This window comes from Pagrus major, chromosome 19, assembly GCF_040436345.1.
Source record: "Pagrus major chromosome 19, Pma_NU_1.0".
Taxonomy (NCBI): Eukaryota; Metazoa; Chordata; class Actinopteri; order Spariformes; family Sparidae; genus Pagrus; species Pagrus major.
Window position 1 is genome coordinate 2542673 of NC_133233.1, and position 15883 is coordinate 2558555.

Below are 15883 nucleotides of genomic sequence, written 5' to 3' on the forward strand. Positions count from 1 at the left end.
ACCTCACACAATTCCACGATTTTATTGATGTTACTGTCGAAAGTTGCACTGAGGATAGTGATGATGGTCAAATGTACAGAAGAAAATAATATGCAGGTTATGAAGGCTGATTTAAATTGGCTTCTTCGCGCATCGTATTCGTAAGGGAAGATTTGTAGAAGGACTGGCCCACAAGGCTTGTAATAGCTGATGAATGTGTTGTTGCCTAGTCAGCGTAGATGATGAATCCAGAGAAGGTGCTGTACTTGTTGTTGTTGCCTCCATGAGCTTTGCCTCCGTCTAGTTTAATGTAGACCTCATCTCCTGGCTCTAGATGCAGCACAGCGCTGTTGCTGGCATAGTCATAGTTCTGGTCCGCATCCTGGGCTATGGCACTGGCACGTACCTGCAGGAAGGCACAAACACACGCACACGCACACACGCACGCGCGCACACGTGCGCGCACACACACACACACACACAGACACACGCACACAAGCATGCACAAATCATACACATTCAGTAAACATTAAGCATAAAAGCTGAAATATTCATGACATCCCATATTTAGGAAAGTGTTGTACCATGTCTACATCTGACTCCTGCCCAATTGTTGTATTCATTCAGCCATCTGCCAGATGTATGCATGTGGCTACATAGACTGAGAAATGCATATGTGGCTGAAGAGATCCATTAGACACTGACAAGTACTTGGCTGGAGTGGATAGGTTGTTCAAATTGATTAACATACTGACTAACATACGGTTTTGTTCCAATGGTGCGACAAGAGGAATAAAGTAATGGTTTAGCCTTTTAGGAGCGTAGATAGGTTCAGTAAATTTGTCCCAACCTGTCCATTACATTTTTATATTTATTGAATGTGGGAAATTCGGAGTGATGGTGGTGATGGAGGAAATCTCTGGTGATTAATATAGATATTAGAAGTCATTCTTGGGATTCTCCAGGTGAACTTGTGTTCAAGGAATATAACTGCTAGATGCTGCTAGACTGCTTGTGAGTGCACTCATAGTACAATAGTACTCAACAGTGAGGTTCTGGAGGTGAAAATGCCATTTATATTCTGAGTCAAGCTATAATGTTGAAACCACCACCAACATAGACATATCACAAGCTGTGAGATTGTGAAAAGATAGTATATGATCCTGTAAAAGCCACAGCTCGATATGATATCATACTTGTCAGAAACATGTTTTATTTACTAGTAGAAGTACTACACTACCCTAATGTTTATCTTGCCCCAGAAAGTAATGTCTGCTAAGGAGTTACTGCTAAAACAATCGCATTGTATCTTTTTACCACAGAGTATACATGTTTTCTTTTTGACATGCTGCGTTATTTTTATAGATGAATAAAAGTGTCCAAAGGGCATGTACTACACTTAAGGCCATGCACTCATGCTTGAGATTGCAGGCTGTTCAAAAAGTGGGCAGTTACTGTTGAGGTCTATATAAATTTAAGTTTTCAAAAAACAAGGACAACTAGTATAAATAGTATGTTCTTTAATAGACAGCAAACAAACACAGTCATACCCTATTTAGACACTGCACCCTCATATTATACTTTAATTAGAAACCACACAAAATGCCTAGTTAGACCCAAAATATACTATACTCAGACACTATTATACCAAATTATACTCTAATTAGAAACCAAATAGGAGAACTTAGTACACTATTACACTGCATTTTCTAGGAAACTGCACAAATAATAGACATAAGAATTTCTTCATGAGACAGATGGTAGATTATCTACATTCTTATCTGGAACTACATAATATTGTGCACCTTGATATTTAAAATTACAATTGGCAAAGTGATATTATGTCAGGTTGTGAAGTGATGTATCACATTTGATTGTGCATGTTCAGGTGTCCTACTGTTAAAGTTACACAGGTGAAGCTGTCCTCGTGCTCTTACTTTACCTACAGCCAAAAAATTGTTTAATTCAGTAGGAATCAAGTTTACTCTAAGAGTATCCACTGTTTATCATGAATAACATGATTAACTGCCTCTGCTACACCTGTTAAAAGTCAACGCTCAGTTAGTGACTCAGTCATTGTCCTCGTGGAATAAAACAGATTCTGTTGGACATCATCAAGAAAACAACAGAGGATGACATCTGTGACAAACTGTGGGTGAGACATAGACTGAGACAGTGGACATGCAAAAAATGTTTAATGTCATTGCAGGTCAACCTGCATATCACATGATGGAGACTGACCCAGACCCAGATATCAACCTACACACCGTAATTGGAGCAGCTACATACTGCAAACAGTAGAGATGATAGCCCACCAGGCTGGTGGAATACAGCTAAACACTGAGGAGGGGATGCTTTACCCTGCTTGCCACTTTTTCTGCCATGTATATTAGAACTATATTTGACTGGAAATCTTTGTCAGGGTAGAAAATATAGATGAATTTCATTTTATTTTGCAGTACAGCTGTTTTAAAATGTTGCAAATTCACCTCTGAGAAAGCCGAATGGGGGTCTAACAGGTAGGAAATAAAGATGGTTTTATTTTTATTTTGCGTCACAGATTTTTTGTAACGTGATTCAAATTAACCTCTGACAAAGTCTAATAATGAAAATAAAATTGCAATGCCCATGTCCATAACCTAATGTTACTTGTGTCAGGTAGGGACATGACATTAAGTACCCACAGAACATCCAGGTATGAAAGACTATGATGTTGTTTGACTTGAGTTAACGGTACAGTTTTATTGTAATGTGCGACAAATTACCCTTTAATAAAGGCCATATAAGTGTATCGTGCTCTGAGCTCTATGTTTTGTCTGACCATTATAATTGTTATAATTATAATATGACTTTACATTTGTCTAATTACAGCCTGCGTTGTCTAATTTAGCCTTGAAGGTTCATGGTGGTAGCATTAAGGGTGGTGTCTACAGTATTATAAGCTAGTAAGGGAAAAATTGTGTCTAATATATTTTGAATCTGTTATGGCATTGCAAAATCTTGTAAAATAGTGTTCAATAGTGTATTAGGACCTCATATTTGTATTGTAAGGTATACTTGTGTCTACATATTGTATATTTTGGGTCAAATAATGAATTATATGTGGTTTCTAAAAATGGCATGATTTAGTTGCATGGTTTACAATTAGGATACCTATTTGTTTACTGTCTAATAAATCACATATAATTTCTAGTTTTTGTCTAATTTGATACAAAATATGGCTTATAACGTCTTATTAGTGTCTTATCAGTGCACTAAAATGCAACAAATCCTTGCTTGAGGACGTAGCTTTGTGGTCGTGCACATGCTTTGCATGTATGAGGTTTTGGGTTCAGTCGCTAGCATCTCTGTGTGTTTTGGCTAGACTGTCACTTCAAGTAACCTGTGGTTACTCCCGTCAATCAGGTTTCTTCTTTGTTTTGGCGCCACAGTGGTGGGATGAACTCTCCGCTGAAGTGAGGACAGCAGTCACTGCACATCTTCCACTCCGGACTAAAAGGCACCTTTTATTTTTTATTTTTTCAAAGCTACCTTTTCAAACTACACCTCCACATCCCATGCACTAACTAAAACAATCATAAGCACTCTGAGCACACTTACATGTCTTAACACTTTTAGCTATGTATTTGTATATTTGGTAGGATTTCCTCTATTTTTTCTTGTTCAACGCACTTATTGTATTAGCTATGGCCAAAGGCATTTGCTGATAAAATGTAATGAGATGGATAAGCAAGTGGTGGGATTTTTTTTTTTTAACCAATGTGATATCCAGTTCTATCATGCTGACAAAGGTAAATATGAGGTACTTAGATTAGTTTAAAAATAATTTCTTAAGAATATCTGGAGCTCTAGCTGGTTTCCTTACAAGAACATAAATTTCATTATCATATAATAGTGAGATTTTTCAGGTACTGTACAAGTTAGCTAAACAATAAACAACCAGTCTACACAACATCTAAAACAGAATCTAATTAGGATCATATGACAACTGTGATAACTGTTAAGGGAATTTCACGTATATATTCTTCTTTAAGTAAATAAATAGAATAATCTAAAATTCATGTGTAATTTGATTTGCACAAGAAAAAGGACATTTGTTAGAGTCCGTGGTCAGTATGTTGTATTTGTATAAGGCTCTGCTTCACCAAAGACATCTGTGAAATTCATTGTTTCTTCAACCCTGTCATCACTACTAATTTGCACAAATAACTGTTTTTTGAAACATATTCAAAGCTATCCAGATTAGTTTCTATCAACATAATGAGTACTTTTCCTTTTCTGCCAGGTTACAAAATGTTGAGACAGAATGCATCATTAAAATTTCACTGACAAAGTATATTATTTGTATTCCTGTAGGAATGCAGTACAATATGACTACAGTATCTGCTTGTAGTAACTACACCATTATCATATTTTTTATGGTTCAGTCAACAGGGACTAACACCAAAACAATCTTTTCCTCACATTATCATGGTCACTATAAATACCAGTCAGATACTTTAGTTGGCCAAATGGTAAGTCGTGGGGAGAACTATTAACAAAAACTCTGCCAATTGTCTTGCTGTTTTCAACACATTCTACTGATCTTCTCTCAAGCCTAGAAAAAACATGTCATCACTCAATGCCAGCTTTTGGTTGTTGAAAACTATACTTCGGTTTTAGTAAAATATCCTCCACATCCTTTTTGTGAACTTACTTACCCACAGCCCTTATTTTGACATGCATGCTTCCAGCACTTTTTCACAAATGTCATTGCAACAGGACTGCACTGTGACAAGCTCTGCATAAACGCACCTTCAGCAGTACCAAATCCACCTCACTGTAAACTGAATATACCAAACAAATGCAAGCGCAAAAACAGACCTTGTGTGATTTTGTCTCCCTCTCTTTTCATCTCACCTCTGTCTCTCAAAGATAGGGAAACTAGGACTATCCTATTCAGTTTTGATCTTTTCAATGTGATACTGTCCTCACCAGAAAAATGTCCTATTTTTTCATGAGATGGACCTGTCCTGGCCCTTTGAATTATGACAGTTGTCTTTCAGGAGCAAATGTGAACGCAAAGTGATGTTACAACCACAAATCCTAGTTAGGAGTAGGGATGTAAACAATACATCATTTGGATATGAACAGATAATTGTATGATAACTTTCTAAAAAACACTTCTGGTATAAATCTGAATACAAATTCAAATGCAATATATTTTTTTTTAACATGAACAGATAGAGAAAGTAGCTTTGTGCAAACCTCCAAATAGGGAGGATAGTTGGTTCAACAAAGCAACTCTGACATGAAAGACCACTGGTCACATCGGGTCAGTGTTGGTTTCTTCTAACCATGACCACAATTGTTGCCAAACCACAACCAAGTTACGGTCTTGGTCTAAATCTTAAATCAAACATATGATATCCTGCTTTTAGATAATTGAGCACAGTAATCTGTCTATGTATCAATGAGTAAATGTTGAATATAAATAGAATGCCAGTGTTAAATAAAGCTGGGTGAATCAATAATAGAAAGAACCATGAGACATCTTGCAATGGGATCACACCAGCCATAACACCCGTCAACATTTTCACATTCTGACCATGAGTATGCAGTTGGCACTTCTACATTATTACATGAATACTCAATGGTCATGGGTCCGACCATGCCTATGTTCAAACTCGGCCTTCATTTTGATCTCAGCTACACACCTGTAAAGTTTCTTGACTATACATTGCACCGTTGTGATGCTATAGCACTGACAAAACTCTGGACAGACAGCTGGAAAAATACTCAAACTGCCTCTGTGGTTTGTGCTGAAATAGGTGTCTCCAGGACCACAGTTGCCGTGATGACACACACACACACACACACACACACACACACACACACACACACACACACACACACACACACTTATCTATAGGTAAGACTTCCTCTGACACCCCTCAGGAAACATTGTCATTTTTATTTCACTTTAATTGACAACTAATTCGATAGTCAATAAAACATGTCATGCTTCCAGCTTTGCAAATGTGAAGAATTGCTGCTTTTCCTTTAGAATAATTTTTTTTTTTTTTTTTTTAATTAATTTTAAGGTTTATACTCTTCATTAGACAGAACAAGTATTATTAAGGTGTCACTTTGGGAATGCTACCTATTTTCAGAATTTTTACAAAGACAACAATCAATGGGTATCCTAGCTATATTATCGTGATTGTACTTGCAAAGTAATATTTTCAATGCAGGAATTTTACTTGTAACCGAGTATTTTTACAATGTGGTAATAGTACTTACTACTTCTTAATCACCTAATAATTAAGTTACACTTAAACCATGTGAGGTTTGTAGGAAGTGAGTCTATCCTAGCAGTGTGAGCCAAGTACCAGTCACAGAAAAGCGCATGCTAGTGGTGCCCTAGGTGGCTGCCTGGCTCACCTATGCCTTAAAACACCCTTTATCCCTCTGTTTTTAAAGGTTGCAACTTTCCCTTGTTCCTGTTTTAGAAAAAAACAGAGGGGGTGGCAGTAGCTCAGTCCATAGGGACTGGAGGGTTGCAGGTTTAAGACCTGCTCGGACCAGTCTATACAGAGTGTGGACTGGTAGCTTGAGAGGTGCCAGTTCATCTCCTGAGCACTCCTGAGGTGCCCTTGAGCAAGGCACTGAACCCCTAACTGCTCCTGGCGCCTCATGCGGGGCAACCCCCTCGCTTTGACACCTCTCCATACGTATAATGCATGGGTATAGGACCTTTGTGCATTTGTGTATTTCTGAAAAGGGATGAATAAAGTACATCTTCTGCTTCTTCTAAACATTTGGAATGTTTGGAAACCATTTCAGTCTTCCTTTATTCTAATTGTATTTAGTTCTGATTTTAGGCCATTTTAGTCATCAAGTTGTATGGACATTTCAGTATAAATATTGTATGAAGCTTTTTCCATTATCAGAAAGTATGTAATCATTATCCATTATCAGAAAGTATGTAATCATTATCTTCTACTCTACAATTTTTTTTGGTAATGTAGTGGTAAAAGAAGTATACAGATAATTTACAAAAGTACAAGTACCATTATGATAATGAAAAATACTACTATGTAAGCAACCAGTAGCAGGTATGGCAGACAATACTCTGTGAAAAACAAGACATTAGTTTGAGATTATATTTTGAGGTTTACCTCTCTGTTATCTATTTTCTGGATGAGAAAATGACCTTCTGTCCCTTCTCTTGCAGAAAACACTTTTGCATCCTCTACTCGTTTCCTGGATTTTTTCTCGAGAAGGTTGTATTTGACTTTTAGGATTGCACACAGACTTCAAACTCTGATGTCTCAGCATGACTTTACAAAGCTCAATAAGGGCATGATTATCTTAATTTTATTTTTTCGTTGGCTAACAAAGACCAGACGACATCCAGCAGCTTTGGAGGAGGGAGACAAAAATCACCTCCATACGTATATTTACAGTTTATAGGAAAGTAAAAGGCCATTCCTTCTTTCATGGTGACTTTAATATCAATTCAGGTGCCAAAAGTGACTAAAGAATGACTTAGAATATTAAATTTTCAGGGTTTGAGGATTAAAATTTTTTAACCCTGATCCCAGGGTTTCCTTTTCAGTCTTCCTCTTCTTCTTTTTCTTCTTCTTCTTCTTCTTCTTCTTATAATTATTAGTAGTAGTATTTCTTGAGAAACCTACAGCATGAATTAAAATTTTCTTATGTGTGTGTACATGCATGATGTTCCCATATTTTATTAAAAAGAAAGAAAGTCTTGTTTAATATTTGCAGTGCATTCATTTCCATCTAAATGTATCATTTTGAGGTGCCCTGATGTACTATTTTTAATACAAGTGAAAGAAATCCGGTGGGTGATTTACCTTTTCCGTTTTTATAGGGTTATGGGGATACATTTTTAAGAATTTTAAAACAATGCATAATGCAGTGATTGATGCACTATACACAAGTAGAATGATGATTTTAGAAAATTACTAAAACAAGATGATATATTTTTGATAGTTTGAGTGGAATAACAAACAAAACTACTTGGCAAAATTGAGTTGTTTCAATTAAAACAAGTGAAGTCATATTTTACTAATGATTTTAATAAAGGTCATAATCAAGGCAATGGCCAGTCTCAGCATTTGCTGATCAGAAATGTGTTATTTCCCGGTCTGATCATGTTTGAAAGTCTCCGTAGCAGTAGACCTAATTGAAACATGTCTGTCTGCATTTGATTTCTCATGGTGAGCAGCTATACTGGTTTAATCACAAAGATATTTGCTGGGTTCTGTGTGTTCTGCAGCAGCTTTACAGGAGCAGGCTGACAGGCAGGAGGGATGTGTTTAGTGGAGCAGTGCTGCAACACTGGTTTGCCCCACGGATTAGATCTGCTGCTGACAGCCTGATCACTACAGAGACGCACAGAGAGGAGTACACTACAGGAAGCAGCAAAGGGCTGCTGTAGATCCCCAGGCTTTATTATTATTATTATTATTATTATTATTATTATTATTATTGTTGTTATTGTTGTTGTTATTGTTATCATCTTTAATAATAATAATAATACAACTAATACTTGTAATAATAATATTGTTAGCGTTGTTTTTGTTATTTGTGGTTGTTGTAAAAGTTAAAGTAGTCATAAGTGCTGTACTTTTGAGGGTTTTTTTGATTTATTATATTCCAAAAGACTGCAATCTAGGCTACTTTATAGGCTCCTATAGGAAACCTCCAACAAAAAGACATTGCGTAGAGGTATTTCAAAAGCCGACCACACCTTATTACCTTATTGCATTCACATCACCCTAAAAGAATGTTATTTTCATTGAGGTAGTATTTAAAAACCTAAACTAACTACACTGAATGGAGCTGGAACAAACATAAAATTTTACCAGACAGGAAGGAAGCTGAGGGGATTACTACAATAACATGAGCTGCTTACTGCCGCTTGATTTAGCAAAATGTATACATATATACAGTATATATTATATGTATTTATTTATTTGTCTTTATCTATTTTGCTTAAAACATGCAATCATTAAATATGAGGCAGCTTAATATATGAGCTAGTCACACATTTTACAACCCAGACTGGCTAAATTGGTATTATGCAACAAAATAATGTATTAAATGCATCAGTAATTAATGGATATTGTTGAAATGCTATTTTATCTAAAATCTGTTCACCATGATTAGTGGCTGAGAAAGAGAAGGACATCTGTAGAAGTACAAAATTTAAACCTGCTGAGATCACAAAGAAACCAGATTAAATATAAAGATGTCAGAGGTACACAGGCCCACATGGCTCCTGCAGCATTGCTGTACAGTGTAATTCAGTCATTCAGTGTGCATTCAAGTTTCAAGCTTCACGTTTGAAGTTCTTTATTGTCAGATGCACGACAATTACAGTGACGCAGTTAGTGGCAATGAAAATATCTCCCTCCAACAGTAAATATGTATAAAACGGAAAATCACGTAGGCCTGTAGCCTAAATAAAAGTGCTACAGTTAAAATATAGGAATAAAAATAGACTGACCAAGATTAACTGGTGCTCAGACTTTCCTCCCGCCAGCCTCAATGATGGAGAAATCTTTCCAGCGTCTCGACAGTAACTACCCCTTGAGACCTGAACACTAAATCCCATCGAGTTGTTAGGTCCGTGACTAGGCTTGATCATTCCTCTTCTCCTTCACCCTTCTAGATTTCCTGTACAAGTGGCTGTATCCACCAACACAAATATAGATCCCCTGTTGTCACTGGGCTTTGTTTTGTTTTTGTAAAAGTATGCATAGCCGACAAAAGCTATTGATTGACCTGCTGATAGTGATGCCCATAGATGTATAGGGTATAGGGTGAATTCAATTGAGTATTAACTTAATTAACTCGGGTGTTAAAATGTTGTTTGTTTGTTTTGGTTTTTGTTTGTTTTGGTTTGGTTTTTTTTTTTTAACTCTGTGGTCCCCGACTGCAAACCGTGGAAACCGCGTTTAAAATGACAGACTGTCAGTGTTTGCCTTTATATGCACTGTCTGTGTTACCTGGTTGTTTTTGCACAGGTCAGCCCACATGCTGGTGCCGTCCCCTCCGCGCATCAGGACGTGGTAAGTGAAGAAATAAATCCCGGGGATGGAGCACGTGAACTTCCCGGTGGTCGGGTCGTAGTGGTTTCCCAGGTTGGTCACCACGTCGTCGAACTTGAGCACCTCGTAGCCCTCATGTTGCTTTTTCAGCCCTGCGTAAAAGGCAATCTTGGGGACGGTGCTGTAAGTGGCCGCGCTTATTGCGCCGGCAGCTGCGCTGGGTCCCGGTAGTCCTGGTAAACCAGATCTGCCCGGTTCACCTTTCTCTCCAGGTGGCCCCGCTGGACCAGGCGGTCCCGGCTCACCGGGGGGTCCCCTCGGACCTGCCTTACCTGGGCGACCTGGTTCCCCTTTCGGACCTTGGATAAAAGTGGGTAAAGACTGCACGAGGCTGTTGTCTCGGACCGTGTCCGCCGTGGCGGTGCTGGTCGGAGATTTGGTGCCATATGGGTCGCATACCATCCTACAGGTGCCGAGCATCTCGTAGTGCGCCGCAGACCCTGCTGAGTTGACCAAAACCGGGATGAGGATGACCAAAACCAGAACCATTACGACCCCCAGGACCCCCGCCGCCACCAGCCGCTTCCTGCCGACCAGCCGCGTCAGCGCAGGACGATCCTGTTGTCTGCTTTTGGGTGAAATTTTGCTGGCTGGAGAGGTAACCCTTTCAAGAAAAAAAAATATGTAGCGGAGCTACACTTCGGTGGTAATGTTTATAAACTTTTTAAAGCGATGCCCCCCTCCCCTCGCCGCCCTCGTCCCTCTCCTCTCCACACTTTTTCTGCTGATGCGCTGCTTCTTCAAGTCTCTCTTGACGTTCAGTCCTTCACTGCTCCGTGATTTCCAAAACCTCTGGATTCAGCATATCGTGGACACTCTGATATCCAGACATGGGGTTGGCCCCTATTTGATCCACAGGTTCCGGACCAAAATATTTGTTCAGCAGCTTAACTGTTATGTTGGATCAAGATTACTTAGACCGTCTGCCTGATAGGAGCGATCAAAGAGCCAAAGGCGAAGATACACCGCAGTAGCAAATCGTTGGTGGGAGAGAGAGATAGAGATGATAACGCTGACGGTCCTGATGTTCTGTCGTCCAATAGAAACAGGGCATTTTACCCCACTATAAGGAAGGGACATTTTGTGGAATCTGAATTTTAATATGAGGGGCGATAGTAAATATTTAAGCAAGGGTTTTGTTGTAGCGCCCAAATATGCGATGTGCAGTTATTTAGATGACTTTGGTGACGTTTTTCCACACTTTTGAGTGTTTAAGATTGCTAAATTTGCTCAGTCATTCTGTGATAAAAAAAAAAAAAAATTGGTAAGGGATTTGTTGACTGCACAGCTTAACAAATGTGGATAGTCAATTTAACCAACCTGGAACAGGATCCAAATTGGAACCTGCTATCTGAACCCTTCCTTATCCAAAAATAATCCACTCTCAGACCAACCCACAAATGAAGAGGTTTTAAGCGCTAACAAATATAGAGAAAGTCACTGAATTATCAGTGAAAACCCATAGGAGAGGGCAGCCACAGTGAACAGGTTTCATTGGACACAGAAGATGGTGATATGTTCAGGTGAACATTAAGAAATTAATTGAGCTCATGTGGAAACAAAGTCAAGGGCAGATTTTAAGTTATTTACGATTAAATAAATTGATCAGAAATGTATATATATCATTAAATGTATATTTATTTAAATATTAAAAATCTAATAATATCATACGTGGAGCTGAGTAATTTTACTCTTGACATTTTAAGGCTATATTTTGCTGATCCAAGCTGTTAGACTTTTGAATGCTGGACTTTTACTTATAATGTTTTTCTTTTGTTTGTTTGTTTTTTTCTTTACATTATTGTAGCCTTGCACCATTAATCGCAAAATAATCGAAATCACAATATTTCTTAGTGAAATATCCAAATCACAAGATGCTGCAATTTTTTTTTTAAAAAAAGGTAAATTATGTAACAAAACAGCAAATTACTTTAGTGCTGCAGAGATGGCCTGACTTACAAATCTTTTTCTCCAGATGTAAGAAAACATGTGTGTTTGGTACAGATGGCAACAAAAATCATCTTGATTTTAATAGATTTTCAGTAAAAATTAAAATTGTGATGCAAAAATGATCATTCCCACTAAACACGAATCAGATCATTATTGCATCTGTCAAAACAAATGCAATATGATTTGTTGAACTTATCATGCAGCCCTACTCCTTTATTATTGTATTGGTACTTTTACTTATATATGTATATTTAAATATATATATGTGTGTGTGTGGTTGTGTGTGTCACACATATGTATACACACACACATAAGCTCCGAGAGGACCCGAGCTTGGATAAGGGAGGAAGAACACAAGACCGCCCACAGGGGTGAGTTTTTACACATACATACAAACACACACACACGCACACACACACACACACACACACACACACACACACACACACACATACAAGATCAAGAAGAAACATAATAGTAAAACATGTAAGTGTAAAATAGAATGGCACTCATGGCCCAGCAGTCCCCTTTAATTCAATCAAGCCAAATCCAATATCAAATAAAACATACTGGAATCTGCTAGATACACATATTTATTTGGATCAGCATCAAACTGTACTCACTCATACATGTAGATATCAGCCACCTAACTACATCAGATTTTTCATCAAATTCCATGCATTATTCCCTGAGAAATTAACAGAAATGTGGAAAAACACCCTATCACTTAATGTAAAAGAAAGTGGGCACACATTGAGTGAATACAGTATATCTCTGTACACATGCTACATCACACATATGCACATTTACATATTATGCACGTATACTGTAGACACACATAACATTAGGATATTCTAAAAACATACATGTCGATAACCTACATTTTTTTTATCCTTTCTTCAGCACAATTTTAAAACCAGGGCTAATTTTGTGTTTTGACAAAACACCACGCAAAACTCACACAACCACATGCAAAAGTAGCAGAACACCTCCTGAAACACTATACCAAATTTTGTTACCCTATGGCAAACACATGGTTCATACAAATGAAGCTCTAGCAAAGGTTCAGACAGAAAGACTACACTATTGCATGCTTTGGTCGCAGTTTATCACTTACAACATCATGTCATTCACTCCTCTCGCGCATGCTCACTAATTTGCTACCTCATTATCTAAGGCTGTCAATTGATTTTAGCTGTTCACATCTGCCAGCCACATCTATCCAATAGCACAGTGAAACACCACCATTCGCCTATCATCTTGCAGCTGTCTTTTTAAATATAATGCTCTCTCTTCATTTATTCATTCTGCCATTTTGCCCACATATCCCCCAAGCATAATTTTTCCTTTCATTTCAGCTTGAATCATAGCAAATATTTAACATTCACATACCTTTTTTCAGCTTTCATCGTAGTAGAAAGCTGATGTCTGACTATCCAACATAGGTGAAACATCTCTTCTACACCTGTACTCCTGCTTACACACAGCTTTTTCATAATGTATGTATGTATGGAATTCCTGTCCCCTAGCCATTGCTAACTAAGCTATTTAAGTCACTGCTGACCTCTTCCAGCCAAATCTATTCATTGCTGAATCTCAGGCCTCAATGTCTTATAAGTGAAATAATTAATTGTTTGAAGTGGTAGGTTAGGGATGCATTTTGCCTTAGTTGCCTTATATTTTCTATGTAGGCAATTCCTGTTCACCAGCCAGGGTGGTGGGTTTCATTCATCTTACTTGCATTGCTGCTTCATTTAGCTGACACGAGCAAATAAATAGGCTGATTTGTTGTAAACATGATAGCAATGTTAGCTTACAAGGCTAACATAGAGGTTAACATCTTTAAATTGTTTTGACACCGCCTAATAACACAGACAAAAACGGCAGCTTTCACAGTCATAAGCCAGCATCGGCATGAAAGTTATCTTTGTTACAGCATCCACAATAAAGACGACGAAAGATTACCTGTTCAACAGAAACTCCGCTGTGTCAGAATAGCTTTAGCTTGCATTACTTGCTGCTTCATTAAGCTGCCACGAGCAAATACATAGGCTGATTTGGTGTAAACATGATAGCAATGTTAGCTTGTTGTTAGTTTACAATGCTAACATAGAGGCTAACATCTCCGTCGAACAAATAAACAAGTGTTGACAAAACTGCAGAGACAGAAATTGTCTCGACACCGTCTAATAACACAGAAAAATAACTAACGGCAGCTTTCACAGTCATAAGCCAGCATCGGCATGAAAGTTATCTGTGTCACAACATCCACAATAAAGACAAAAGATTACCTGCTCAACAGAAACTCCGCTGTATCAGCATCGGGTCCATATCTTCACGGACCTTTCGCCACCGTTCAAATGATGACCCGATGTTTACTCGGGTTTGAGACCTCTTTGTTTACATCTCCGCTTTGTGTCTGCCTTTTCAGTGACAGACTTTCACTTTCTTTCAGCCTTTGCTGGTGGGGCAAGCTCTGCTTTCCCTCCGTACCTGAACTGCTCAGGGCAAAACAAACCTCTTGTCCGCTTGTAGTTTCAAATGCGGAAGTGGGTTGGGACGAGGCGTGACCAGGAGCAGGAGAGTGAGTGAGGGGAATGGATGGGAAAATTGACCAATAGGAGCCATGCGGGCCGCATGGCTCCTATTGGTCAATTTCTTTTCAGTTTTGCAGGCGCTAGAGAGAATGGATTTATTTGGTTCCTTTTACTCTTCACATTGTGTAGGTCATACTATTGGGCCATAACCACCATCTAAATAATGTTAATAATAATAATAATAATGATAAATCTTTCAAATCGTAGACCATAGCTTTAATTGCTGACCTCATTTGGCACTATTTATTCTTTTATACTATATATTTATTGATAAATTGCAGCTCTCAATGGCTTAATGAATTCATGTATGAATATGAAAAAGTAATAATATTTGTAACACCTAGGCCTGATCTTTCAGTTTGTAATCTGTATTTAATGCCTCCTGTCAGGCCTGGACTTGGAAAGAGGACTCAGGAGCAGATTTTGAGCAATTAGAGCAGGCTTTTATTATGCTTTCTTCACTTGAACTCTTAAGCAAGGTGACAAACCAATAGGCTATAAATCACAATATCTAATCTGCAGGCTGAGAAAACAAAAAACAGTACAATAACAAAACAAGGCAAAAAAATAAACTAAGAACTTAACTACTCTGGCACACTCGGCTATGAAACTTGTAACAAAAAAAATCACTCCAATCGGAGGAAAAAGGCTATAAACATAAAGTACTCTCTTGGCTGACTATGAAAATGAATGAAACAAAAGAGGCACTCCACCGGACGCAAACAAATGGCTTAGACTTGACTAGAAACTCACTGAGAACAATTACAAACAAAAGGTCACTCACTTAAGGGGAAAAGTACAAGAAATACAAACTTGGAATCGTGGCATGAACAAGGCTGTGGATGAGAGCTGGGGTGCGTGACGAATACAACACTCAAGCACAGAACAAAGGGAGACACAGACTATAAGACACATCAGGTGAGGGAACACAGGTGGAAACAATTAGGGATTAGGGGAGACGTCAGACTGGTGGCACATGAGGAAGGGCAAGTGACCTGAAACGAGAGGAGAGTTACTTTTCAAAATAAAACAGGAAGTTCACAAGACACAAAAACCCAGGACAAGACACCCCTCAGCGCGGTGTGACACCTCCTAGCCATTGCTGGCTAATCAATTCAGGGCACCACTGTCATTAGACATTGCTGGCAAAGCATTAACATCAGTTCTGCACAATTAATTGATGAGCGAAATCTCATATGGCAACATGCAATTGCAAGAAGCTGCAATTTTTGATAT

General features: G+C 38.3%; 1 protein-coding gene across 1 annotated transcript; it reads right to left on the bottom strand.

The window, feature by feature from the left end:
- Nucleotides 1-205: 205 nt before the first annotated feature.
- Nucleotides 206-10613, bottom strand: c1ql3a (complement component 1, q subcomponent-like 3a). Its single transcript, XM_073488621.1, has 2 exons — nt 9999-10613; nt 206-385 (listed from the first exon to the last, which is right to left on the bottom strand). Exons 1-2 carry the CDS (start codon nt 10587-10589, stop codon nt 206-208), a joined length of 771 nt encoding a protein of 256 aa, XP_073344722.1. The 5' UTR covers nt 10590-10613.
- Nucleotides 10614-15883: the final 5270 nt, after the last annotated feature.